This window comes from Kogia breviceps, chromosome 2 (genome assembly GCF_026419965.1).
Source record: "Kogia breviceps isolate mKogBre1 chromosome 2, mKogBre1 haplotype 1, whole genome shotgun sequence".
In the NCBI taxonomy this organism is placed as follows: domain Eukaryota; kingdom Metazoa; phylum Chordata; class Mammalia; order Artiodactyla; family Physeteridae; genus Kogia; species Kogia breviceps.
Window position 1 is genome coordinate 95,297,407 of NC_081311.1, and position 27,665 is coordinate 95,325,071.

Consider the following 27,665-nt stretch of genomic DNA (forward strand, 5'->3'; position numbering starts at 1 on the left):
ACAGTGCCTACTGGTTTGGAACTTTTACTCTTCCTGAGCTAAGGATGTCCTGTGTGCAGACATCTGAGGCATTATGCCTGTGAACGATATCTTTTTAGTTCTCTCCCATAGCTCCCCTTGAAATCAGAGCCTTTCAGAAAAAGAGAGAGGCCCGGGTCATTTCCATTTAATGTTTATATTTGATAGACTAGTACTTGTAGCACAGAGTGTAGTGCAGTAAAGAACACGTTACAGCACACTGTAACTGTTGCTCATAAAGTACTCCCAGGATTTATGAGAATGAGAATTCCGGTTATACCCCTAGCTAGCATGTGATCTGATGATAGGGCCCAAGAAATGCATGGCCCTCTGAGGTTGCGCCAGAGAGTCCCCTCATTTCCTCCCCATTTCTCTTCTTGTCCCCGTCCCTCCCCCGCCTTCACTGTGGGAGAACCTTGAAACAATTGCTTCCCAGGCACCTGAGTCTTTGAAGGGCCGGTTTCATCAGAATTGTTTGGTAGCTTGGATTAAACCAGTGAAATCTGAGAAGCGTGCTGGAGATCCATTAATAGGCCGCACAGCTGTCAATCTCAGAGAAGCCAAGGTCAGAGCGGGTGCTAATAACTCTTCCCGCAAGCTTCCCTTCCCAGAAACACCCCTGCAGGCCATCTTCTCTTGTGCTTTCTGGGAGTTTTCTCCTCAGATAAGAAAGGGACGGGGGTGGGAGGGTTTGGGGTTAGCAGATGCAAACTGTTATGTAGAGAATGGATGAACAACAAGGTCCTACTGTATAGCACAGGAAACTATAACTATATTCAATATCCTGTAATAAACCATAATGGAAAACAATATGAAAGATAATATATATGTATAACTGAGTCACTTTGCTGTACAGCGGAAACTAACACAACATTGTAAATCAACTTTACTTCAACTAAAAAAAGAAAAGAAAGCAACGGACCCCAGGGCTCTTGTTTAGTGCCTTCCCTGTGGGTGACTTGCGACAGGCTTTCCCAAAAGGAAAAGCAAGGACTTTGAACAAGTTTTAGAATCTCCCCCCTTCTCTCTGTGTTTGGGGACTCTCGGCACTGCTGTAAACATCCAGACCAGGCAGGCCTCCCGGCCACGACCCATGCTGTGTTGGGCGTCACTCAGCAGGGAGCCGGCTCTGGGGCCCTCGGCCAGCCCGGCCCAGCCAGGACAGGGGGGACGTGGAAGGTCAAGGGGAGCTCGGGGGTGGGGGGCAGGCAGCTTGAGGGCAGGGCGTCAGTTGGCCGTGGACATGGAGGAGCTCATTTCAAAGATCATTTAGAGAGGTTTTTTCAATTTAATTTTAAAAAGTGCGCCTCTTTCTGCGGGCGCGCACCTGCGCCTACAGCCGTGCCGATGCCCCTGGAGTCTGCGACAAGGTGGCCCTGGTAGCAGCTAGACACAGAGCGCTTTTGAGACTGGAGTAGGCGGTCGCAACAGTCGCTAGCATTTGCTGGGAGCCGCGCGGTCCGGGGCATGGGGGCAGGACGGGGCATCGCCCCGGCCTTGAGGGCCGCCTGCCTCTTGAGGCCATCTGTCCTTTTCGTCTGAGCCCATCCCCGTTTATGCCTGTTTTCCTGGTCTCACTGTTAACAGCACCCCATTGACGCCCAGAGTGCGCCAGCGGGAGGAGAGATTATTTGCCTGCCTTACTCACAGTCTGGTGGCGAGAGGCTAAGACGTAAACACTTATCTCATCACTGCTCGTCTCACAATGAGCCTGACGTGCAAAGGGGCCTAGTCTGGCCGGTCGGTAGACCCCCCTCCCCTGCCCGCCCCGCCCCTGGCGCCCCCCTCGTCTGCCTGCTTTCTGCTCCTCTCCCACTGTCCCTAACCCTCCCTGCCTCATAGCTGCCCACACAGGGCCCAGAACTTGCCCAGCGTCCAGGAGGATGAGCGCCCGTGCCCACTGGAGCCCTTTGGAGCAGACTGTGGGGTGCGGCCTCCTCCCCTCTCTTCTCTTCTCCTGGTATTGTCTTTGGGGAGGATTTTCATTTACCGATGGCCACTGGAGTGCCCCCTAGTCCCTCAGTTCTCTAGGGTGTTTTGGAGAGAGCCTTCTGTGGTTCGATGCTGTCATTTTGATGGGCTGCCAGGAGGAGGGGTGGATACGCACGCGTGCTTGGGGTCCTGCCTTCAGCTCAGCACGCTGCCGGGCCCCGCTTCCTACTTGCCTCCACCCCTGGGAAGGAGACGCGGTGCCATGGGAGGGGCTGGGCTGTGGAGTCCCCCAGACCTGGGCGTCAGGACAGGCGGTGAGGCTGCCCTGAGATGGGGAAGCCGAGCACAGGATGCCGTCCAAGGCCCCTTCCGCCCTCACCCTCTTCAATAATTGCTCCGCAGTGATTTTGAGTGAGGGAGACCCCCTGATCGGAGACGCCAAACCATGTTAGCATCGTGATAGGCGACCGTCTCTGGTGGTGGGCTGGAGAGATGAACCGACAATGTCTTAGAACAGAATGGGAATCCTAAAGGAGCCTTCGTGGAAGAATGGATACATGCTGGCTTCTCTCCCTCTTTGTTTTTCATCATTGCCTTTGAGCAGATAATGAATTCCTCATTTGAAATAATTCCATTGTGAACTTTTCATTTTCATCCCTCGCTCTTTTTGATTTGTTTATTTTCCCCCAGGTGTGGTCCTGCCTCCTTTGGAAATTTGAAATCACAATTAGATATGAGTAGGAGGTGGTACAGAAGAAGCTGGCTTCCCGAGAGCTGAGAATTCACCCCCAGTTCCCAGGGCCTTTTGTTTTCTAAGAGGCTGGAAGTTAGAAGAAATTAGAGCAGCAAGTATTTTTTTGATTTCTCTGTCCTGCCTTTAAGGTTTCTACACTAGAACAAGTTGGCTTATTTTTCATAAATGAATTCATTAAGTGTGCAGGCGTGTAGATATTTTTACTTTTCGGCACGGCCGCCGTGCCTGTGCCTTGTGTTTGAAAACATGAATGAACTTGCCGAGCGGAAGAGGAGGGGCTTGACCCACAGGGGCGGCTTCTGCTGCTGCTTCCCGCCTGCCTGCTCGCTCTCTAAGCTGTTACTTGCCCTCTGATTACGTCACCTGGCTCTTACCTGCCTCTTTTTTCCAAGGTGATGTAGGCGTTTCCAGCAAATCATCACAGTCATTTTACAGCGGAGGTAGGAACTGACACCCGGGAGGGACTAGTAACTCCCTTTCCAGATTCTGAAAGCGCAAAATTAAACAAAGGCAGGAAGGATTCCCTGGACCCAGCCGAGTCACTGAGAGCCAACACTTAAAAACAAAGCCCAAACAGCAGTGAAACCCCAGAGGACAAAGCCCAGCTTAAGCGAGGCTTGCCTGTTGTGTTTTTGCACTCGTGTTTGATCCCTTAGTAAATAATTGAAGAATTTGGGACAGTGCCAAAACGGAAACGTTTCCCAGTCATATCCATCTGCAAGTGTTTGGAGGAGCTGTTCAGTATTCCACCCAGTTGAGTTTTTGTGGAGGGAAAAAATGGGCTCAGTGTTGTAGCAACTCTGTCATGTTCCAGCCCGACTCTGGCTTTGGAGTTTTTTTCTTTGCTGGGTGACTAGATAAATTAGTGAAAGGCAGAATATAGGAGAAGGAGGAGAGGTGTATGTAGTGGGGAGAACCAGATATACTGACTGCCTGGTTCAGGGTCGTGTGCTAAGTATAAGTACGTTCTCTGAGTCAGCTCCTCCAGTCCTGGGAAGGGCGCACGTCTCCCGCAGATGTTCATCAGTGCAGGAGGGCAGGTGGTTACAGTGAGGCCAAGTCCCTGGGCTGTGTCCAGTCCCGGACTTTGCTCTAAGAAGACAGAGGAGGCCACCAGCTTGTCAGGCTCTTGCACTAGAGCCCGTAGAAAAGCAATCTATTTTATGGGGCTTCCCTGGTGGGACAGTGGTTAAGAATCCGCCTGCCAATGCAGGGGACACGGGTTTGAACCCTGGTCCGGGAAGATTCCACATGCTGCGGAGCAGCTAAGCCCGTGAGCCACAACTACTGAGGCCCGTGTGTCTGGAACCCACGCTCTGCAACAAGAGAAGCCACCGCAACGAGAAGCGCGCGCACCTCAACGAAGAGTAGCCCCCGCTCACCGCAACTAGAGAAAGCCCACGCACAGCAATGAAGACCCAACGCAGCCAAATAAATAAATAAATTTATTTTAAAAATATCTATTTTATATTGCAACCCATAGGACCACCTTAGGATTCAGAGGACAGACGCTCCACCCTTTGAGAAACCCCAGGACACAAGAACGCCTTGTCTCACGTGAGGCCCTAACAGAAGTGAAACCTTCCCTCATGAAAACCACTTCCCCTCTGCTTTTAGCATACCTGTGCCAGCAGACAGGTAGCGACCCCGGCCCTCGTGGGTAGATGTGCCAGTCATGGGAAGAAACTGGTGACTTTCCATGAGAGAGAACAGTGAACATATTAATTATAGCTTTAGAAAACCCTTTAGCTACCAGCATTATCCTTTATTTAGGAAGCCTGGACTCGCCCTTATGTCATCTGCAAGTGCTTGTCTTATTGTTTTATCTCTGAGTTTTCCTTTGACTCTGGTAGTATGAGAGCAGTGCCCCTCAGGATTCCCTTTTAAGTCATTGCAGTATTTAGGGTGGAGGAGGAGGGCCTTAGGATGCCGTGTGTAGCCAGGGATTCTTCTTCCCAGAGCCTTGGTCACGAGTCTCACTCCTGACTCGGGAGAGATGGATCTCAAAGATCAAAGACATAGGTACCTGTAAAGTTTTCCTTTTTTTTTTTTTTTTTTTTTTTTTAAAATTTATTTTATTGAAGTGAAGTTGATTTACAAGGTTGTGTTAATTTCTGCTGTACAGCAAAGTGATTCAGTTATACATATATATATTTATATACATTCTTTTTCATATTCTTTTCCATTATGGTTTATCACAGGATATTTATAATAGTTCCCTGTGCTGTAGGACCTTGTTGTTTATCCATTAAAAAAAATAAATTTATTAATTTATTTTTGGCTGCGTTGGGTCTTCGCTGCTGTGTGCGGGCTTTCTCTAGTTGTGGTGGGCGGGGGCTACTCTTTGTTGCTGTGCGCAGGCTTCCCACTGCGGTGGCTTCTCTTGTTGTGGAGCATGGGCTCTAGGCGTGCGGTCTCAGTAGTTGTGTCTCGTGGGCTCCAGAGCGCAGGCTCAGTAATTGTGGCTCGTGGGCTCTAGCGCGCAGACTCAGTAGTTATGGCTCGTGGGCTCCAGCGCTCAGGCTCAGTAGTTGTGGCACACGGGCTTAGTTGCTCCGTGGCATGTGCGATCTTCCTGGACCAGGGTTCGAACCTGTGTCCCCTGCATTGGCAGGTGGATCCTTAACCACTGTGCCACCAGGGAAGTCCGTGTTGTTGGTTTCTAAATGGATACTTTTTTTTTTTTTAATTTTATTTATTTATTTATGGCTGTGTTGGGTCTTTGTTTCTGTGCGAGGGTTTTCTCTAGTTGCAGCAAGTGGGGGCCACTCTTCATCGCGGTGCGCAGGCCTCTCACTATCACCCCCTCTCTCGTTGCGGAGCACAGGCTCCAGACGCGCAGACTCAGTTACTGTGGCTCACGGGCCCAGCCGCTCCGCGGCATGTGGGATCTTCCCAGACCAGGGCTGGAACCCGTGTCCCCTGCATTGGCAGGCAGACTCTCAACCACTGCGCCACCAGGGAAGCCCTCTAATTGGATACTTTTGATTTGTTGAAAGATGTTTCCTCCAGTTCTTTAGTTGCTAATACATCATAATCATAATCAAAAGCAGAAATGAGAGTTAAAGCTTTTCTTTATTTTTCTTCATTTCCGCGAGGTGTTTTTATTCTGGTGCTGGGCCTTGTTATCTCATTTTTCTTCCTGGGATTCTCCCTCTTCTCGGTGCCCTTTCCTACCTACACCTTTGTTGTTCATAATTTCCCTTCTCCCATTCCCCAGAACAATCCAGGGCAGCCTAATCCATTTATTTTACACATATTTTGGGTGTTTATGATAAGGAAGTCATTTAAATTTACACATATTTTGGGTGTTTATGATAAGGAAGTCATTTAAATTTTGTGATGGACAATGAGAGTATTCCAGTTGTGTTAAGATTTCTGGGGGTTGGTTGCAAGTGGCCATCAGCATACCCTAGCGCCTGACACCTGCCCAGTAGAAAGAACTGTCAAAACTGGTTTAAGACACCGACTGTGGTTAATCCCCCGGGTTTCTGTCTGCCATGTCACACTCGGGTAGGCCTTGGATCGTCAGGCTTTGGACACCACCTTTTAGCACCTCTCCCAGCATCCTCTAGCTCCTCCTCTGCTGTCCTTTGTGGTGTGACCTGAAATGCCTATCAATGGTAGACACATTCCCTTAACTTCTGCGTCTCCGCCTTCAGTCTGTAAAATAGGCTCACGCGTCTACCATTTGAAGAAGAAACCACCACCACCTGTACTTGATCGGCAGAGTCTTGAGGCTGCCGTACTGAGTTTCGCCTGCGCTTGGGCTTTCCCACATTCGGTCTCGACCTGACATCCCCGTCACTCTTCATTCCCCCTGTCTGACCTCTCCTCCCATGAACTCGTGGATGGACTAAGCAATTGCCAAAGCCAGAGTTCTTTCCACCTTGATTTTATGTGACTTCTTACCTGACCAGGCCCCACTGGTGACGCTGTCTTCTTCACTGGCTTTTGATGCCACCTGAGTTAGTTCTTCTTGCGGCAGCTCTTTTTAATCTACTTCGTGGATGCCACCTCCTCCAGCCCTTGCAAACGTGGGTGTGTGTGTTCATCAGGGCGCCAGCCTCAGTCTTCCCTCTGCGTGCTGCGCGTTCTCACTGGCGACTCTCGTTCCTGTGCGTGTTCCCAGACCCACATCTGCACCCTCCACTTCCCTCTTGGGCTTCAGGTGTCAGACACGAGCCTGCAGGATATTTCTGTGTTGATGTCCCATCAGGCCTGGAGCTCAACGTGTCAGAAACCATTCAGTTCCTTCTGCTGTCACACAGACTTGCTCCCGTCCCCCCGCTCATCTCGGGGTACGACACAGCCATCGGCTTTGTTGTGCAGCCCAGAGACCTGCAGTCTCTGCCCTTGCTGCACCCAGAGTCCTCCCTGGCTCCAGTTCATGCTCCCCATCTTTGCAAATATGAGCTTTCAAAACTGCAAATATACCATTTCACACTCCCCTATGCTTATCCTAGTCCTCCTTCCATCCCATCCCCTTTTTTCTTCCAAACTTTCAAATCTTTCAGTGGTTCCCCAACACCTCAGGATGAAATTTCTAAGTTCTTAGGATGCTCTGAACTTTGTTTCCTTCCAGACTCTATAAAGTTTTTGGGTTTCTCTCTTATTAGTGGGATTGGATGAGTTTCCTGAACTTTGCATGTGATCCTTGCCCAGTTTTGTACAGTTTTGCGAGCTTTTAGAATGAATTGGGACTCTTTTGCCTCTCAGTGCTAGAATGTTTGTGGATGGAGATATCACTTCTAACAGGGTTGAAAGGAAAAATGGTTTCTTCTGGTTTGACGGTGGTGGGCACAGCCTGGCACCAATAGAGACGATGCTATTTTGGACCCAGCGCTGTAGTGAAGAAACAACTGCAGGGGGGAAATTAAACACCGCACATGGTGTAAACCATTTGACAGCTCACATACCTACAGGCCTTCTGTTTTTGATTTGTCCCTTGGTTTGCCCTGCACATACTCTTAAAATTAAAAAAAAAAATTGTGTTAAAATATACATAACATAAAACTTACCATTTTAACTGCTTTTAATTGTACAACTTAGTGGCTTTAAGTATATTCACAGTGTTGTGCAACCATCACCACTGTCCATCTCCAGAACATTTTCATCATCCCAAACTGCATCCATTAAACAATAACTTCCCATTTCCCCCTCCCACCAGCCGCTGGTAGCCACTCCTTTCTTTATGTTTTTCTTTAACTGAAGTATCGTTGATTTACAATATTAGTTTTAGGTGTACAGCATACACTGTTCTACTTTCTGTCTCTAAGAATCTGCCATTTCTTGGCATGTCCTATATCTGGAGTCATACAGTATGTGTCCTTTTGTGTCTGGTTTATTTCACTTGCCTTAACGTCTGCAAATACTCTCGAACTTGATTTTTACCTGGGAACGAAGGGGAGGACGGGGCCACGTTTACTATGTGTGGTTCACTGTGGCATGTCATTGAAATTGATCGCTTCAGTAATTCTCCGAGTCACCTGCAGAAGGGGGTATTAGGTATCCCATTTTACAGATGCATACATGGACTTTGAGATGTTAACATTCTCGGGGGCCCGTGGCTAGTAGATGGTGCCATGTTTCGAACCCAATTTTGTCTGACTCCTAAGCCTACTTATTTTACTCTCTGTCTGCTGCTTGGATCTCCACCTCCCCAACCCCCCAACCCCACCCCATACTGGGTTTCTGATGATCGAGCATTCTGCTGGGCTTGTCCTGAACTGTGTGGTTCACGCATCTTACAGGGTGTGGTTCACACTTTGCCTGTCTCCATCACAGTGACCTGAAAGCTTTCTCCTTGAGTGCAGACAGGATGGCCATTGGCCACTGGGTAATAGTTTTGCCGACTGGTGCAGTTCAGTGAATTGATTTTTCCATAAAATGTTCTTAAGATACCTAGCCTTGTGGAAGCTTTGATTCACAAGGTAATTCTTACGAAGCATTCTGAGCAGAGTGTGATGGAATTTGGCTAGCTCTGAAATACTTCGTAATTTGGAGTCTGAGGGACTTGGGAATACGTCGTTTTAAGTGTCACTTTTCCCTTGATTGCAGTAAGATGCTTCCTAGAAAGTGGGACCTGGAGGGTTTCTTTCTGTTCTACTGTTCCCTCATTTCCCATCAGGGTGAGGTAAAACCCCTCACAGTTGAGGCCACCTTCACTTTTTAGACGAGTGGGCTTCATAGTGGGCACAGGGTGGGCCCTGGCACTGCAGTATTTTCCAAGTGAGAAATACAGCAAATTGATGGGAGTCATTCATTTATTCAACAAATATAAGGTTCTGGGAGTCATTCATTTATTCAACAAATATAAGGTTCTGGACTATAGCAGTGAGTAACTAGATACAAATTCATGGAGCTTACTTCCCACTTGGGGGAAAGAACCCATAAGCAAGTCAACTGAGTGAGTTTTATAGACTACTGGGAAGTGAGAAGTGCTTTGGAGAAAAGTGAAGCCGAGTGGGCCGAGGGCGTGCGTGCACGCCTGTGGTATTCAGTAGGGTGGTGGGAGCAGGCCTGGCTGAGAACATGGCACTGGGACAGAGACTGGGTGGGAAGCTGGGACGGGCTGGGTGGCAGCCTTGGGGAAGGGCATTCCAGGCAGAGAGAGTGTCTGGCACGGAGAGGGAGCAGCCGGGAGGCCAGTGAGGGGAGGGGGCGGCCGTCGGGGAGACCAGTTCTTACACAACATGGAGCCGTTGGCGGGTTTTCAACAGAGGACATGGCACGACTTAACTTTTAGACAGACATTCTGGTCGCGTGGTCGCGTGGTGAGAATAGACGGAAGGGAGCCCGGGGTGGAAGTAAGGATCTTAACAGGGTAAAGTGACGGTGCTTTGCTGTTGGCCGTTGTGTTTGGGGTTGTTGACTGGAGCACGAAGCTCATACCATTTACATTATTCCCTGTCTTACCCAGGCACCTGCAGCCACTTCCTCCAAATTTGCGGGCATCATGGTCGATGCTGATAATTCAGAAATGATGGGGATACGGAACCTGCCCTTAGGGAGCGCTCAAGCTAGGTCTTAGGCACTAGAGAAACGGATGGTCTAACAAACCAGAGGTCGCAGCCGCTACAAGAGCGGTGTGCGGTGGGCATGCGGGACGCACTGCCTTCCCTCCCGGGCTAGTGGGTATAGGCGGGAGGGCGCTGGAGCGAGTGATGCTTGCAGTGAGCCTTGAGAGGCATGAGAGTGACACACAGAGAGAGAAAGCACAGCGCTTCAGGCAGGGACCCGTGTCAGTGAGAGCTGGCACATTCGGCAAAACTGTGGGTGATGACTGGCCCACAGAGCAAGTTGAGGTGTGTGGACTGTGGGCTCTTCAGAGCGTTCTCCGCAGCACCGATGGGCCTCTTGGCCCACGCAGGCTGCACTGCTCCCCATCACAACTCAGCTCCCGACCCAGCTGTTGGCCTTGCTTCCTTCTGCTGCAGGCACCATTTCAGGATCACTTCCGGATTGATAGATAACAGATACCTCCTTTGGCAGGTGTAATGAATTCTTCTTCCACAGTCCAGTCACCGGAAAGATCAGAGTAGAGGTTTGTTTTTTGTTTGTTTGTTTTTTTTTTTTCGGTCCGCGGGCCTCTCACCGTTGTGGCCTCTCCCGTTGCGGAGCACAGGCTCCGGACGTGCAGGCTCAGAGGCCATGGCTCACGGGCCCGGCCGTTCCGCGGCATGTGGGATCCTCCCGGACCGGGGCACGAACCCGCGTCCCCCGCATCGGCAGGAGGACTCTCAACCACTGCGCCACCAGGGAAGCCCCAGAGTAGAGTTCTTTTAAAACAAGTAACTGATCTTTTTTTTTTACAGCTTTATTGAGGTATAATTTACCTGTTAATCATACAGTTCAGTTATTTTTTAGTAAATTTATGGAGTTGTACAGCCATCACCGCAATCCACTGTTAGAGCGTTTGCCCATCACTCTGAAAGATCCCTTGCCTCTGTCTGCAGGCATTCCCCACCCCCACCTGTCGTTGTAGGCGACCGTTTCTCTACTTCCTGTCTCTGTAGATTTGCCTTTTCTGAGCATTTCGTATAAATGGGATCATACAATAGGTAGTCTTTTGTGTCTGATTTCTTTACCCTGTATTCAAGGTTCATGAATATTAGAGCACGCATCAGTACTAGTTTGTTCCTCTTTACTGTTGAATGGTATTTGATTGTGTGGATGTACCACATTTTGTCTCTCTAGTCATCAGTTGATGGGTGTTTGGATTATTAGCACCTCTTGGCTCTTAGGGGTGATGCCCACTTTTTTGCCAGAAGGCATCCAGTAGGCTGAGGGTTCTCTGGGGAAGGTGCACACGAGAGCGATTTTGGTTTGGGAAGTGTCCTTACAAACGTCGTGTGCTTGCCTTGCCCTTTTGGAAGACTGGTGGAGTAATGAATGTTATTGGAGCCACGTAGTAGCTGAGTGCCTTGCCCAGTTGCCTGTTTCCTTAGCTGGGAGGTGGGGATGCTTATAGGTGCGGTGCTTGGTACCAGGGTATCGTGAGGATTCAATGAGATAATACGGAGAATATGTGCAAGGTAACAGTTAACTTTCCTCATGGGCCCCCCAGCCGCCAGCACCCACCCGTGTGCTGCCCCTGGGGAAGCGCTTGGGGATGAGAGGGGCTGTGTTAGGACCGCCCCGCTTCGAGTGGTCTGTGGTCTTGTTGGAGAGAGGTGTGGAGTGCCTGTGAAGTAGAGGGCCGGGGTGGGGCCCAGAGGCTGGAAGAGCTCCCAGGAGGGGAGCGGGGTGGGGGGCTCTCAGGAGACCCCATAGGCCTGGCTGACTGGCTGGCTGGCTGGAGGAGAGGAGTGGGGAGGTCAGCTTAGCAGCATATTGGGAGAATTTTAAAAGCCCACGTGGAGGCCTCGGGTCTTTGTTTAATCCCTTGGACAACCATGAATGCTTTGGTGCCTGATCTCACGTTTATGAGATGCGTCTGGAGGAGGGAGGTTGCAGATTTAGGGGTCTTTGGCCGGACTCCACCCACAAAATGTGTTTTTGGGCTCCCCAGTCCTTTTAATTCATTCAAAAAGTTGCCCGTGTTTAAAATCTGGCCATCTGGCCTCGCTGGCTTCAGTTCCCACCTGGTGTCATGTGAGCAGGAGGGCTTCCCGAGGAGCCCGGGTTTCCGTGGTCTGGTGCCACTTCATCTCTCCCTGCTTGAGTTCGCAGCTGTGGCTCTGGAGCTGCACTGGATGGCACGGTGGCCTTGAGCCCCATGCGGCTGTTGAAAGTTACATTAAGGAGCTCGACGGTTTAAGCAAAATTAAGATTCTTTTTCCCATTCACACGAGCCACATTTCACTTGCTCAGCAGCCATATGTGGTTATTGGCTGCTGATCTGGACATTCCTGTCACTGCTGAACATTGTATGGGGCTGGTCCAGACCTTTGAACAAAGATTACTGACTCTGCCTCGCACCGCGTTCAACCCCGGCCTCCTGGGCTCGCTGGGCCTGTTGCTGCCTGTGTGTGAAATGAAGTGGTTTGATGACGGATGATCCTTTCTAATGGTAAGACCCTGGTGTATGGGCAACAACAGGTAACAAGCCTATCACTTCGTGAGTCCCATTAACCTCACATTAAGTACTTAATTTTAACAGACTTTTGTGGCTCAAAAAGTGTATCTGGTGGCCATTCCAGAAGAGGGATTTAAAAAGTCAGCGGCCCAGAGGCATCTGGTTGGCACGAGTGTCCCAGGAGTCGCTGGGTGAAGCTGTGAAGGACAGCATGCCTGGGTGAATAGTTGTGCTGTCTCACGTGAACGCACAGGGTCACCGACTTTGTCACACTCTTCTTGGGTATCTGTGCTGTGCTCTTATTCTTGGGATTGAAAGTGAGTGCATTGTAAGAGTACTAATTAGTTTCCTCCTTACTTAATAAGATTGCAGTGTAGAGTCTTAAAATGACAAAAAAATGTATAGAGTCAGCAGCCTGTGGCCCCATAGGGCACCTAGCGCATTATGATGAAAATAATGCTAGTCAGGTGTACAGTGTGTGTTCTTTTTCAGAACTTGTCCTGAGGAGATAAGTGCACCTGTGCGGAAGTGTGTACCCATCACAGTGTTGATTAAGATAATGACTGTGGGTGGGGCTTGGCGGCTCGATTCAGTGATTATGGTGCCTGCATACAATGGGGTATCATCCAGCCACTGAAAATGGGGTGGAGATCTGTATGTATAGATCTGGGGCGATTTCCATGGCATACCAACCGTTTCTGTAGAACTCACAGCACACACATGTGCACACGTGTACATGTGAGATGTCTTGAGGGACAGTCATCGGAATGTTGACAGTTGGGTGATGAGATTTCAGGCGCCCTCACTTTCATCTTCAGGGTTGTGTCCCCTCGGACTGTTCCTCTCTTTGCTCAGTAGGCTGTGCTTTTTTTGTTTTTTATTTTTTGAAAGTGCTGCTCTCATAAAGAAGGGAACAAACACTTACTGAGTGCCTACTGTATGCCAGCCATTTTGTTAAAACTCTTAACCCTCCTGTGTACTCTTTGAGGGAAAGGTGTTATTATTCTGACTTTACTGATGAAGCATGTGAATCCTGGAGACGGAGCAGCTCGGTTGGGCAGTAGACGCGGCAGAGCTGAGATTCAAGCCTGGATCTGTACCCACAGCACCCTTGGACTTTTCCTGTTTGGGGCATTATCAGAGCATCAGAGACCTTTGGAACTGAGACCAACTTTATCTGGTAGTGGCAGAGAAGAAATGTGACCTGCCCAAGGTCTTCAGCTAGCTAGAGCGAGGTGAGGAGGGCTAAAAGGTGGGGTTTTGTGATACTGTGATTTTGCTGTGCTGAGAATAGCCTTGATCAAGTCAGGAGGCTCCCCCCACCCCTACCCGCCTCCAGTTGCATCACTATCCAAACTTTATGACCCTGGTTAAGTCTCTCTACCTCTTTTTTGAATTTTCCTTGCTTGCAAAATAGGGGTCGTATGTTCTACATCTGTTATTGTGAGATTATTCAGATTCATCCAGAAGTGCCTTAAAAACAATAAAATATGATATGAATGCAAAATATTATTTTTATTCCAGCCAGTCTGGTCTTCCGAGGCTCAACAAGTGACCTGTTTCTCCAACCTAGCTTGTCCCTTATGGACATTTTTTGGGGAAAAGGATTTAGAATTTCTTTCTTTGATCATTGAGCAGATGTTACACCGTGGAGAGAGAACTGTGGTTGGTTCCATTTTGGTGCTTTGACTTGTAGTTTAGAAAGTAAGGCAGAGACGAGGTCCAAGCCACTTGTCACAGACATATATAGGTCGAGTGGTGCAGGGTCACTCCCACTTTTCTAGTTTTTAAAACCTTTAAAAAATTTGTGAGCTGTATTTAGAAAGTGCATAAAATGCAAATACACAGTTTAATGAGTTGTAAAGCTAACAGGTCTTTAATTGCTACTCAGGACAAGAACTGGAACATTGCCAGCACTCCCCGAAGTTACCACTCTCCTGACTTGTATCACTCTCTTGCTTTTCTTTTTTAGTTTTATCATCTAAATATGCACCTTAAAATTATAGTTTATGTTTGCTTGTTGTTGGACTTATACAAAAGTGTGTATACAGGCCTTTTCACTCATTATCATAGGTTTATCTCTGCTGTTGAGCGTAGCTTTGATTCATTTATTTTGATTGATTATTGTATTCCCTGGCATGAAAACCACAACTTTCACATTCTACAGTAGATGGACATACGGATTTCTAGTTTTTGGCTATTACGAATGTGGCTGCCCTGAGCAGTTTTGTGCATTTCTCCTGTTGTACACGTGCATGCATTTCTGTTGGGCATATTCCAAGCAGTGGAATAGCTGTATCTCTAAATTTGGGAGGTACGCCAAGATGTTTTCTGAAGTGTTGGTTGTACCAGTTTACATTCCTACCAGCCCAAGTTTCCGTGGTAACACGTGCTTGTCAACACTTGGTCTTGTTGGTCTTTTAGCCATTTTAGCCATTCAGGGAGTATGCAGTAGTGTGTCATTGTATTTTAGTTTATGTTTCTCTGATGAGTAATGGAGGTTGAACAACTTTTCATGTACTTAGGAACATTGATATCTTTTGGGAAGGGCCTGTTCAAATATTTTGCCCATTTTTCTACTGGGTTGCTTTTTGATTGGGCTTGTAGGTGATCTGTATATTTTCTAGAATCAAGCCTGTTGTTGCTTCTTTGTTTTATAAATATCTCTTTCCAATGTGACTTGCCTTTTACTTTCTTAGGGTGTTTTGGTATACCACAGTTCTTAATTTTAATTTGGTCCAGTGCATCACTCTGTGTGTGTGTGTGTGGGGGGGCGGTACACAGGCCTCTCACCGTTGTGGCCTCTCCCGTTGCGTGGCCCCAGCCGCTCCGCGCGGCATGTGGGATCCTCCCAGACCGGCTCACAAACCCGCGTCCCCTGCATCGGCAGGCGGACTCTCAACCACTGCGCCACCAGGGAAGCCCGTCATCACTCCTTCTTTTAATGGTTTATGTTTACTGTGTCCTGATACTTTCTCCTATCCTGGGATCATGCAGCTGTTTTCCTATGTCGTTTGCTAAAAGCTTTATTGTTTTGTTTTCCACACTTATATCTATACCAGGAGTTCATCTTTACGTACGGGGTGAGAGAGGGGTTAGTTTCTTTTTTATTCTAGATAGACACTCAGTGCGCCCAGGGTTCTCACTCCTCTGTAGTGCACACTTTGTCATAAAGAAGGTGCCCCTATATGCATGAGTCTGTTTCTTTGTTCTGTTGCTATATTTGTCTCTTCTTGAGCCGATAGCACATTCTTGCTGTTTTATAATAAATTTTGATGTCCCATGGGAGCAAGTTTCACCAGCTTGTGTCCTGCCATTTGCATTTCCACATAGATTTTGGAATCAACTTGTGAACTTCCTAAAGAAAAATTATAGTTGGAATTTTTTTTTTTTTTTTGCGGTATGCGGGCCTCTCACTGTTGTGGCCTCTCCCGTTGCGGAGCACAGGCTCCGGACACGCAGGCCTAGCGGCCATGGCTCACGGGCTTAGTCGCTCCGCGGCATGTGGGATCCTCCCGGACCAGGGCACGAACCCGTGTCTCCTGCATCGGCAGGCGGATTCTCAACCACTGCGCCACCAGGGAAGCCCTATAGTTGGAATTTTGAGTGGAATTTTATGTGTAGATCAATTTGGGGAAAATGGAAATTTTGCAATACTGAGTATTTCAGTCTGTAGCCTCTCTCTGTTTATTTTGGTCATCTTTAATTTTTCTTTTTTTTTTTTTATCATTCCATAGCTTTTGGGGTAGAGATTTATTTTGGCTAGATTTATTCCTAGGTGTTAATTTTTATGCAGTTAAAAATGGAAACTTTTAAGATTTCCTTTTTTGGCTTGTTGTTGGTATAGAAATGTAATTGTTTTTTGCGGGGGGGGGTACATTGACTTTGTATTAATCAGTCTTGCTAAATTCACTTATTTTATAATATACTTGTAGATCTTCTGGATTTTCTACTTATAATTTCCATTAGTAATGACAGTTTAGTTTCTTCTCTATGAGTTTTATACCTTTAATTTATTTTCTTGCCATAAAGCTTTAGCTAGGACCAGTGTTGAAAAGAAATTGCAGAATGGATGTTTTTGTCCTTTCCCCCAAATCAAAGGGAAAACTTGCAGTATTTCATCAAGTGTGATGCTTGGTTTGATACTTGGATCAAAATTTGGCTCTTTCCACCTTTTAGCTGCTGTGAATAATGTCGCTCAGAGCGAGTGTACAAGTGTCTGTTGGAATCCCTGCTTTTTTTCCTTTTGGGTTTATAGCCAGAAGTAGAATTGCTGGATCATACGGTGATTCTGTGTTTAGTTTGGGGGACCTGCACACCGTTTCCCACGGGGGCTGCACCACTGTGTATTCCTACCAGCAGTGAACGCACAAGAGTCCCAGTTTCCCCACGTCTTCACCCACAGTCTTTTTCTGTTTTCTGTTTCTCTTTTTTGGGGGATAGTAGTGACCCAGGTGGGTGTCTGCTATTCTGCCTAGCATTGCTGACCTCTCCTTTTGAACTCCTTTTCAACTTAACGTTAGTTCTATTTTTCTCTATCTTTGGTCTCTTACCTCCTCTTTTGAATTTTCTATCCTTTGGTCTCTCTGGGCTTCATTCTGGATTTTTTTCTGCAGACTGTTTCCTGTTTACTTCTCCCTTCGTCTATATCTAGTGTGTTTTTAAGCCCATCCATCGAGTACTTAATTTTGGATTTCTGTCTCCCGAATTTTAATCATGTGTTTTGTTTTCTTATACATAGTAAGAATTGTTATTTTAACATCTGTTTCTAATTATTCTTATACGCATAGTTCATATGGATCTTTGTTTCTGCTAGTTTTCACTTATAGTTGTCCTGTGTACCTGGTTGTCTTTTGGTTGTGTTTTGGACATTGTGTTTGAGAATTGTCTACAGAAGTAAATTGAGGACTAGACGAGGATTATTTACTCTCCATCCAGAAAAGATTTTTGTGTTTTTATCTGCCAGGGGCTTTAGGGCACCAGCAATCTAATAAGATCATTTCTGTCTGCTGTGAGGGACTGGCGTTTTTCTGGGTCACCCAGATTCTTGGAAGCTGGCCTGCAGTACATCTGGAGGCTGTTTTATTTCCAATTCACTTTCCAAGCGTATAGCTGTTTGGATTTCCAACCCAAGGTATAGGGGTTTATCTGGGCCACTAGTCTTCGAGGGCTCTGGAGTGCACGTTCGAGATCCAAGTGGCTGTCACAAGTAAGCAGTCCTCAGTGTCTTGGTTGCCCCGTCCTAGTGTGTAAATGGCCCTAGGGCAAAAGTAGACCATTTGCTGTAGGCTCATCTCTCTGGATTTTACTTTTCTTATGTTTTGTGAGCCGGTATTTCTTCTGTGCCTTCAGAAGATGTTCTTTTATATGATATCCAGCATTTGTAGTTGTTTTTAGCACGAGGGGTGGTCTGAGTTACTTAGCCATTATTACCTCCTTTTTTAAAAGCATCTTTTAAAAGTTATAGGATAAAGGAACTGTGTTGGACCTTGAGAACACATCTGTTCTAATTCATCACTAGTCAATAAAGTAGGGTTTTATTGGTCACTTACCATGAACCTGGTATTGTGCTATATGTGACAGAAATTTTGAGGAAATACAAGGCATGGTATTCCTTACATTCAAGGAGTTTAGCTGGGGACACAAGCGTAAACTCAGAAAACTAAATAGAAGATTGGAGGAGGTGCTCAAGGGTCATGCAGACTTGACGGCTTAGTGAAACCTATGGGCAGAGCGAGTAGTGTGAGCTTGACCCTCTCTCTGCTTCTGTCCCCTCTCTCTGCCTCTGTCCCCTCTCTCTGCCTCTGTCCCCTCTCTCTGCTTCTGTCCCCTCTCTCCTGGCCATCTTCCCCATGGTGGGCCCAGGGCCCCGTCACTCCCCCTTGACATTCCAGCTCTTCAGGGGCTCCCCCACTGTGTTCAAGACCTAGCTGAGGCCCTTCCAGAGCTCCCTCCCTTCCCCTTCTCCACACCTGTTCCCCTCCTCCCATCCCATGTGCTCTCCTCTCTGCTGGGAGGTCTTCTCTTCCTTTGGTGTGAGGCTGGGTCTTCAAAGCTTGTTAGCCTTGTGCAGTGAAACCCCTTCTGGGAAGCCTCCTCTGGGAAGCCAGCCCAGTCCCTGTCCCCAGGACTCATAGGCGTGGCCTCCGCTGACCTGAATCAGTACCTATTTCCTCTGTCGGGGCAGTGACAGTGCTCTGGTGCTAACAGCCAGCTGGTGAGTGGTCTGGCCTTTTCCCTGCACTAAGCAATTTCAAGCACTTCATGTATATACACAGTGACCTACGAGGTCGCTGTTACTGTTTACCCCATTTAACAGGTCAGAAAACAGGCACAGAGAGGCTTCACGGCTCCTAATTAGAGTAGTCTTCTGGGCAATGACTTTACTCATTTATCCCTCTCTTCACTAGGGAAACAGGAACATAGAAGGGCCTGAGCTGTGAAGATAAACATGCATGGTAGCAGTTCCTTTCCTGCCCCACTGGGGCTGTGACTAAGGGAGAACTGGACAAGTGTGTGCGGTGGTTGATTCTGCTGTGAGGGTGCCTGGACTGTGCTCCAGCCTCTCCGGTCCTAGTTTTCTGGAGCTCAGCTGCATCAGTCAGCCTCGTCTTCCCGGACAGTCTTTGGACTCCCCAGGGTCTCTGGGTGGGACATATGGGAACGTTGCTGTCTAGGATTTAGCCAGGGCTGCCCTGGTTGGACCTGCTAGCAGACCTTCATCCTGGAAAAGCTTAAAGTCTGTTTCCCCCAAATTCCACGGGTAGGTAAACGGACATGGGCTGGCATATCTGAAAAGGCCGTAGTCCTCTTGCAGTCAGTCTTGAGGGATTATACTGAAGGCAGGTATTGATAGTTATGCCACGAGGAACACTCCCACCTCCATCCAGACAGATGCTTAGGAGTTCGTCAGGAAAAAGCCAGTTCTATTTTTTTTTTTTTTGGTACGCGGGCCTCTCACTGTTGTGGCCTCTCCCGTTGCGGAGCACAGGCTCCGGACGCGCAGGCTCAGCGGCCATGGCTCACGGGCCCAGCTGCTCCGCGGCACGTGGGATCCTCCCGGACCGGGGCATGAACCCATGTCCCCTGCATCGGCAGGCAGATTCTCAACCACTGCGCCACCAGGGAAGCCCAAAAAAAGCCAGTTCTAAATAATTAAGAGGCTTTTAAAAATAAAATAAACTTAAATTTTTATTTTATTTATATATATATATTTTTTTTGTGGTACGCGGGCCTCTCATTGCTGTGGCCTCTCCCGTTGCGGAGCACAGGCTCCGGACGCGCAGGCTCAGCGGCCACGGCTCACGGGCCCAGCCGCTCCGCGGCACGTGGGATCCTCCCGGACCGGGGCACGAACCCGTGTCCCCTGCATCGGCAGGCGGACTCTCAACCACTGCGCCACCAGGGAAGCCCAAACTTAAATTTTTATAACAGTTTTGGATTGACAGAAAAATCCCATCATATATCATTCACCTCTAACACTTGTGTGGTGTATTTCTTAAACTCAATAAGGAAATATTGGTAGATGATTATTCACTAATGTCCATAGTTTGTTCAAGTCTTAAAAACCTTTTATCTGACGTCCTTATCTATCTCAGGATCCCATCCAGGATACGACACTCCACGTAATTATTGTGTCTCCTAGGCTCGTTTTGGCTGTGACGATTTGACTTTCCTTGTCTTTGAGGACTTTGTTTTGAAGTGTACTGATGAGGTATCTTGTGGTATGTCTCTATTGGGATCTGATGTGGGCTTGAGTTCTTAAGCGACCGATCACAGACCTTTTAATCACATATGAAGCATACGCACTGCCAACGTGACTTATGGTGCGATACCGTTTCTGAGACTTTAACTATCGTACGGTTCAATACTCCCCTCTATGTCTACGTTGTATTCTTTGGAAGGAAGTTAAAGCCTGGTACCTAGTCCTTTGTAGCTCACAAGTCATTAGCAAGGACAGTGAATGTACTGTGGGGACTAGTGGTCAAATTTTGACTATCTCGTTCCAAAAGAGCAGACTTACAGCTAACTTGCAAAAACGAAAGTTTTTCGCTTTTACCCGGCAGTAAAACGCAGGAACAGGGAGTTAATTGCAAGGATTTAACGATTGTTATTACCCGAGGGAATTTCCAGTAATTTCAGAGCAGCTCTCATAGTAAGTTTACACAACGCAGAAGCGCTGTTTACGGACAGCAAATTTAGCAGAGCTCGCTCAGAACAGAAGACAAAGAAACCTAGATCTTCTCGAAATTGTTGGCGCTCCCGTGGAACAAATTCTGTTTCACAGACTTTTTTATGTTGCTAAAAAAACTAATTTTGAACTTGTACATCGTGGAAAAGAGAATTCTTTTTTCCAAAAATTGCACCGAGGTAAAGCGTAGCTCTATCTGGTGCGGGTGTGTTGCATAGGCGTTAGCAGTACTGCCCTCGCTACACGCTCATCGGACAGTAGCGCAACCCCAAGAAAAGGATGGTTAGAGTCGTTGTCTTCCGCGCCGCGAGTAGCAGACCCCAACATCGGGTAGGCTTGTGGCGACTAACCCGCGCATTCCATCGCAGCCGCCCGGCAGCCGGCGCATCTCTGCTAATCTCGGCTTCCGAAGCTTGCCACCAACTCCTCGTTTTCGGAGGCTTCGGAAGGTCGCAAAGGGGCCGCTCAGTGTTACCCAGAAGGCCATGCGCCAGCTGCGAGCTGATATGCATATGTACTCTCCGCCGGGGCGGGGCCTGCAGGGGGCGGGGACGCAGCGCGCGCTCCCACCCTCGAGGGCGGGCGCCCGGGACTCAGGCCGAGGCGGTGGGGATTGGTTCTTGTCTCGCCACCGACTATTTCGTGTTAGCGCTGTAAACAGCCATTTCCGGCAAGCGGCCCCCCTCCTGACACCCGGCTTAACCCTGCGGGTCGGCGCACGCTCCGGCTCGTGGGCCGCGTCTGAGCCAGAGATGCGGAGGCGCCCCGGGAGCGGGCGGGCGAGGGTGCCGCGCCCCCCGCCGGCCGCTGACGGGGGCCCGCTGTTTGCCGTTGCAGGTGGTTCTCCTGGGCATGGACATCCTGTCCTCGCTGGTCACCCGGCTGCAGGATCGGTTCAAGGCACAGATCGGCACAGGTGAGCTCTCTCCTCCTCCAGCCCCCGGCCTTCGCTGGGTCTCGCCAGAGCTTCACTTGGCTCTACCCGCCTTCCTCCCTTACCCTCTAGTCCCCCGCGCCCCAGCCCACCCCCACCTCCTCCTGCATCTTTAGATGCCGCGGCTGCCCCGCTGCCCTCGCCCCCCTCCTGGGCGTGGCCGGATCTGCCACCTCCGCACACCTGCTGGCACCCCACCTCCATACCTTTCTGCTGGCTTCTTCCACCTCCCTGTTCTAGTACCAGCTATTACTTTGGTTTCTTCCAATTAGCCATCAGGCTGTGGTGCCAACCAAGCCCTCCTTGTCCCTGACCCTTCCCTTTGAGAGGCATCGCTTTCTCTCTTTGAGAGTCCTGCAGATCCGATGCAGCTGTATTGTTAACAGATTATTGTTGCTATGACTGTTTCCACTTTGGTTGTAGATGTCATTTCAAGTGTGTGGTAAATGATCACTCTTATTTCGGAGGGAGAGCAGTAAGTCAGAAAAATGAAATAAAGATAACCCCAGGTTCTGTAGATTAAGAGATGATTTAATTCCCGACCTCTGGGCTTTGATGATGACAATACAAACACTAAGTGTCTCTGTGCAGGCATTTCCTTGTAGAATTTCTCAGTTTCAATTGGTACACATGTATTTGTTCTTCTGTCAGCCGTCTGGTCAGTGTGCACCTTTAGATAAAGTCATGAGCTCTTCCCACTCTGGTACAAACTGCCCATCTGCAAATAAAAAATCCCTCTTAGGAATTTGATTTAGTAGCGTTCCATTTCCCCCTAAATTAGCTGAACTGTTCGCGGCTATCTCTTGTAAAAGAAATGTCTGTAGACTTTTAGAAGAAGCAAAGAAAATTGATCTCTGATACCCAGGTGCCCTTGGAGCAGCAGTGACGGCCCGCCCCCAGCCATGCGGAGGAAGGGCAGAGAGCTGCGTTCTGTCTGATGAGCATGGGTGGATGTGAAGTAAAAATAAACACAGATTGAGCCATAATGCTTGTTCCTCCCCCGCTCTCCCCTTGCAGACGCGCTGGAGCCCCTCTGTCTAACCTGCATTTCCTTTTGTGTTGACTCTTTCCTGCCAAGGTCTTCCATCGACATCCATGTTAGTAGCATTTCGGCAGCTTAAAAACATGCTGGGAGCTGCCTAGAGGAAGGTGGGGTAAGGAAGAAGACAAACGGTGTGCCCACGCAGAGGAGTTTTGCAGATTCGCCTAGTAGCTCCCGTGCACGGATTTGAGCAGGAAGAGTAGAATTACAGGGGTTTAGAGTGATGTGCATCATGTGGGCCAGGATTTTGAAATATCTTGTTAATTGAAATATCCACAGTTGGTGACCGCAGGCCGCCAGACTAGGTTTTCATTTGATTAGTTTGCATTTTAATTTCCAGTGCTGCCGAGTTTAATAGACAGACTGGGCGATGCTAAAGACTCTGTGAGGGAGCAAGACCAGGCCCTGCTGCTGAAGATCATGGATCAGGCTGCTAACCCCCAGGTGAGGCGGGGCAGGGCGGGGTCTGGGCCTTCCCGTTCCCGCAGAGTGCCAGTGGGTTCCAGAGGAAAATTTTCATGGCGTTTCATCTGGCCCCTCTTCCCCCCATAGGATACTTAAACAATAAACAGCAGAAGGTATACCTTTGAATAAGTTAGTGAACTTAACATGGTTATCGAGTGCTTGGTGTGATCCATTAGAGTCGAGGCCATTTACATAACTGACTCTGCGCATCTCTGAAAAGATGCAGCTGTGGTGTCGGGGCACCCAGAGGCCTGGCTGCAGCCCTGGTCCCTGTCTGCTGGTGAGCTGGGGCTGCTGGGACGGACAGACGGGGGTCCAGCTGTCCATTGTTGGGGGGTGGGGCAGGGCGGGGAGGCGTCAGGAAAAGCCTTCCCAGGAAAGGTAAAGCCTGCATTGGCCTGAAAAGCTGAGCAGGTGTTTGGCTTGTGGATGGGGTGGGCACAGCTGTTGAAGCTGAGAGAGCAGTGTCAGTATGTGACCTTGGGCCTCATTTTCCTCACCCATAAAATGGGGACAGTTTGACCTCCCTTTCAGAGTTGTTGGGAGAATTAAACGCAATCGTATAAAGGAATGTGGTTTGACCGTTTTTAACTTGATATATGAGCATAAGTTACCATTTTCCAGCAAGCTCTCGAGAGCGCTAAATGAGCTCTAAATGAGCGCTAAATGAGCTAAATGAGGTGGGGAGGGCTTTGGCACCTGTTGCGATGTGTCCCCCCCGCCCCCGCTCCCCGACCCCCGTGGGCCCCGCGTTGGACGGGGCTGCAGAAGCTGCCCTCTCTCCTCTCCCCCCCGTCCTCTGCGCCTGCAGTACGTGTGGGACCGGATGCTGGGAGGCTTCAAGCACAAGAACTTCCGCACCCGGGAAGGCACGTGTCTCTGCCTGGTCGCTACACTCAACGCGTAAGTCTGGTGGGGCCTCAGGGTGTCCTCGGTTGAGCTTTTGTATCTGTAACTGTTAATTCTGAAATAATCACGAATCTACAGGAAGTTGTAGGGAAACGTCCTGGTAGGTGCCATGCACCCACCTGTCGTCTTGCGTGTCTGTAGTGCAGGGTCCAGACCAGGAAGCTGGTGTAGATACGATCCACAGAGGTTGTTCAGGTTCTTCCAGGACGCACGCGTGTCGTGTGTGTGCAGCTCTGTCACGGGTGCAGCTCCGGGTAACTCACTGCCATGTTCAAGGTGCAGACCCGTACCTCTCCCCAAGCGCTCCCATGCGGCCACTCATTTGCTCTCCAGCTCTGCGATTTTGTTATTTTATGAATGGAATCACACAGAATTGTGACTGTTTGAGGTTGACCTTTTTTTCTCCTCTCAGCGTAATTCCCTTGAGATTGCATATATGTTGTTGCCTGAAAGTAGTTTGTTCCTTTTTATTGATGAGTAGAATTCCCTGGTATAGACATATCATAGTGTGTTTAACCATTCACGCGTTGAAGGACATTTGAATATTTCCAGTTTTGGGTTATTTCAAATAATGCTGTCGTGAACACACATGTACCAGTTTCTGCATGAACAGAAGTTTTCATTTCTCTTGGGTCAGTGCCCAAGAGTACAATTGCTGGGTCATTTGGTAGATTCATCTTTACTTTTAAGAGAAACTGCCAAACTATTTTCTAGAGCTGTCTGTATCATTTTGCATTCCCACCAGCAGAGTATGAATGATTCAGTTTCTTCATTTCCTCGCTAGCATTGAATGTTCCCACTGTCTTTAATTTTAACCATTTTGATATACGCTGTGTCATTGCGGTTTTAATTTGTGTTTCCCTAATGACTGTTGATGTTGAACATTTTTTTTAAGTGCTTATTTGTAGGAGTGCCTTTTTTAAAATAAAAAATTACAAATCACCTTTTCTGATTACAAAAGTAATACTGTGTATATCACAGAAAATTTACATAAAGAAGAAAATGATTATTGTCTATAATTCTGCCACCTTTAGATAATCACTGTTAACATGTAGCATTTTGTTCCAGCCTTTAGAGTTTTATTATTTTTAAAAACAAAGTGGAGATTGTAACGTTTATAGTACCTTATAAGTTTTTCTCTCTTGATGTGCTAGATATTTTGGGACCATTAATTAAATTCGGTCTCTGAAGCTTTTTTTTTTTTTTTGGCTGCACCACGTGGCAGGCAGGATCTTAGTTCCCCAGCCAGGGATCGAACCCTGTGCCGCCTGCAGTGGAAGCACGGAGTCTTAACCACTGGACTGCCAGGGAAGCCCCTGGTCTCTGAAGCTTTTAAAAAATGTTTCTAGCCTTTGCTTGCTGTAGTTCTGCATCTAAGAATTTGTCCTAAGAGAGTCCTCCGGGAGGAATCAGGGAGGGTCTTGTTGACAGAGGGTGTCTGTGACAGCGTTTAGTTTATGGCGGTGAATAGCTGGAGATAGCTGAGCTGTCCTCCAGCAGGGCATCATTCAGCTGGCATCCTCTCAGCCGTTTATTGCAGTCTGTCTTCAAGCGGTTATTAACTGAACGTCTGGTGTGGCAGAGAGCCGCACAGCAGGGCGATTAGGGGAGGACCCCCCGGGAGCCTGCCGGCTGGCTGAGCACACTGAGTTGGCCGGAGTAGGGACCACCGCGTGACGCATGGCAGTGTCAAGACGGCAGGACCCCACGTGGGCGAGGCTGCGGCCACGGCCTGGCAGCGAAGGGCTGGGCTGGATGCAGGGACCCTGAGTGTGTGTGGGGGGTCTTGTCCTGAGAGGCACTCACAGTTTAGAACTGTGCGGAGGGGCCGTGCGGATGTGCGTTTAGTTTGGAAGCAGAGGGGGAAGGGTAAGGGGCGAGCCTTGGTGGGAGGTGGCGATGGGCCCAGGGAGGGAGGGAAGGAAGGGGTGAGAGGGCGGAGAGGCAGCGTGCTTTCCTCTCTTCCCACCAATAGTAAAGCACTGCTTTTGTTTTCAGCTCTGGAGCACATACCTTAACACTAAGCAAGATCGTGCCACATATATGTAACCTGCTTGGAGATCCTAACAGCCAGGTGAGTGTATTTAGTGAGAAAGAGAAATCATTGGCTGTAGACAGTGAGGGTGCATTTTGATTCTGGGTGGGACTTTATTTCTCTCTCTCTCGAGCTCCAGGTGTTGGTTGAGGCGATGGGCGTTAGTGCCCAGTAGCATTTATTAGCGTCTTTGGTGGATGGGGGCCTGCTTTGCCCTCTTCTCCACGTTGGGATGGGCCCTCACTAGCCTGTAAAGTGATGTCATCAGACCAGCCTCCAAGAGAAGGTCACTCTGGTCACCATCTCTGCAGCTAGAGGGGTGGGCGTGGGGAGGGAGTAATGCTGATGGCGGAGCAGCGGCCCCCTTCTGGGGTGGGAGAGGTGGGCTGGACAGGGCCTGCGGGGGCCTCTTGGAGGTGACAGAGAGGGCCCACGTTTATGTTTGGGGCGGTGGCCACGTTGGTGCATATAACTGTGGAAACACCTCAGACTGACCTGTGCTTGTTATTTTATGTATAGTAAAACAAAACCCCGAAACGTCGAAGCACCACTGCCCTGGTGTCGGGGTGGGTGGGAGGGGCTTTGCTGAGCAGTGAGCGGCAGCCCGGGCCCTGGAAGTGTCAGTTCTCTCCCAGGTCAGTTCTGGTTATCACCCAGAGCCCTGTCTGTCACGTTGGCTCACACACCTGCTTAGATAAGGGGCTGAAAGTAGGAACAGTAACTCACAAAAGAAACGTGCACCTGCCCGTCGAACAACATATGGGATCAGAGTGCGCATGGCCCCCGGTAGGCGGATGTCCATTAGGAAACACCGCGGCACCGCATGGCCCCCGGTAGGCGGATGTCCATTAGGAAACACCGCGGCACCGCATGGCCCCCGGTAGGCGGATGTCCATTAGGAAACACCGTGGCACCGCATGGCCCCCGGTGGTCTGGATCCGGCAGATCTGTGGATGCCTGGAGGGTTGGTGGCCCCCTCCCCGCGCAGTGTTCAGGGGTCGACGGTACGTGGTGGACAGCATCTCAACCGTCAGTCTCGACTGGCGATGGCTCAAGTGCCCTCCGTAGGTGGCTCTGCTCTCCCTGCACCGTCCCCAGCTCAGCTCCCAGGGCCCCTGGGCTGCAGAGCCTCCTGCTCCCTCATCCTTTCTCCCTCCTCATCTCCGCCTTTGATGCCGGCTGTTTTTCCCGCTTCCCCTTTGGTGCTCTGCTGTGCTCCCTTCCCCGTCGCCGTCCACTCCCCCTGCTCGCTCGCTCGCTCCTGGGCTGTGTCCCTGGTCTCCCTCACCTGCGCCCACTTTCTTCTTTCCGTGCATTCTCTCTCCAGCCTTCGTGGAAAATATCTGACATTGGAAATTTGAGTTTTAAATATTTTTATTTCCTGGATCATACCTTATGTTCAGCATCAATTTAAAAATAACTGAAGCTGCTTTGTATTTTTAATTTTTTTGGCCACACTGCGGCATGCGGACTCTTAGTTCCCGGACCGGGGACCGAACCTGCACCCCTTGCATTGGAAGCGTGGAGTCCTAACCGCTGGGCCGCCAGGGAAGTCCCTAACTGAAGCTACTTTTAAAAAAGATTCTGAATTACCAGATGGACTATTTTGCCCTTTTGCCCCCTTAACGTCTTGTCTCCGTTTTGTTTTCTGTGGAAAAAAGTCCTTTATGGGGGTCACTCCTTGAGGCTGTCACTGCTACCACGTGGCCCCTTCGGTAGATCAGGAGAGCCAGCTGGGCTGGTCGAGGCTCTCTGTTCCTCACTCAGGTGCCTGCACTGGCCTGACGGGTGACGTGAGTATCCCCGCTGGCCTCAGAGAGGCTGCGTGCCGGGGGGAACGAGGCGGGGCTCAGTGGGCGGCTGTC

General features: G+C 49.1%; 1 protein-coding gene and 1 non-coding gene across 33 annotated transcripts in view; one reads left to right on the forward strand and one right to left on the reverse strand.

The window, feature by feature from the left end:
- The window catches only part of CLASP1 (cytoplasmic linker associated protein 1), a 264,666-nt gene that overhangs the window by 62,197 nt on the left and 174,804 nt on the right, over positions 1-27,665 (forward strand). For 31 of the 32 annotated variants that reach the window (XM_067025830.1, XM_067025846.1, XM_067025828.1 and 28 more), the window contains 4 exons: positions 21,253-21,331; positions 22,732-22,835; positions 23,668-23,759; positions 25,764-25,839. In XM_067025830.1, the coding sequence (XP_066881931.1) occupies positions 21,253-21,331; positions 22,732-22,835; positions 23,668-23,759; positions 25,764-25,839 (351 nt within the window). Of the gene's footprint in view, positions 1-20,949; positions 21,022-21,252; positions 21,332-22,731; positions 22,836-23,667; positions 23,760-25,763; positions 25,840-27,665 lie in introns of those variants that run through there. The other variant, XM_067025849.1, reaches the window with a different exon arrangement.
- LOC131751733 (U4atac minor spliceosomal RNA) lies at positions 20,574-20,699 on the reverse strand. Its single transcript, XR_009334294.1, has one exon. It is a non-coding gene; the product is annotated as a U4atac minor spliceosomal RNA (small nuclear RNA).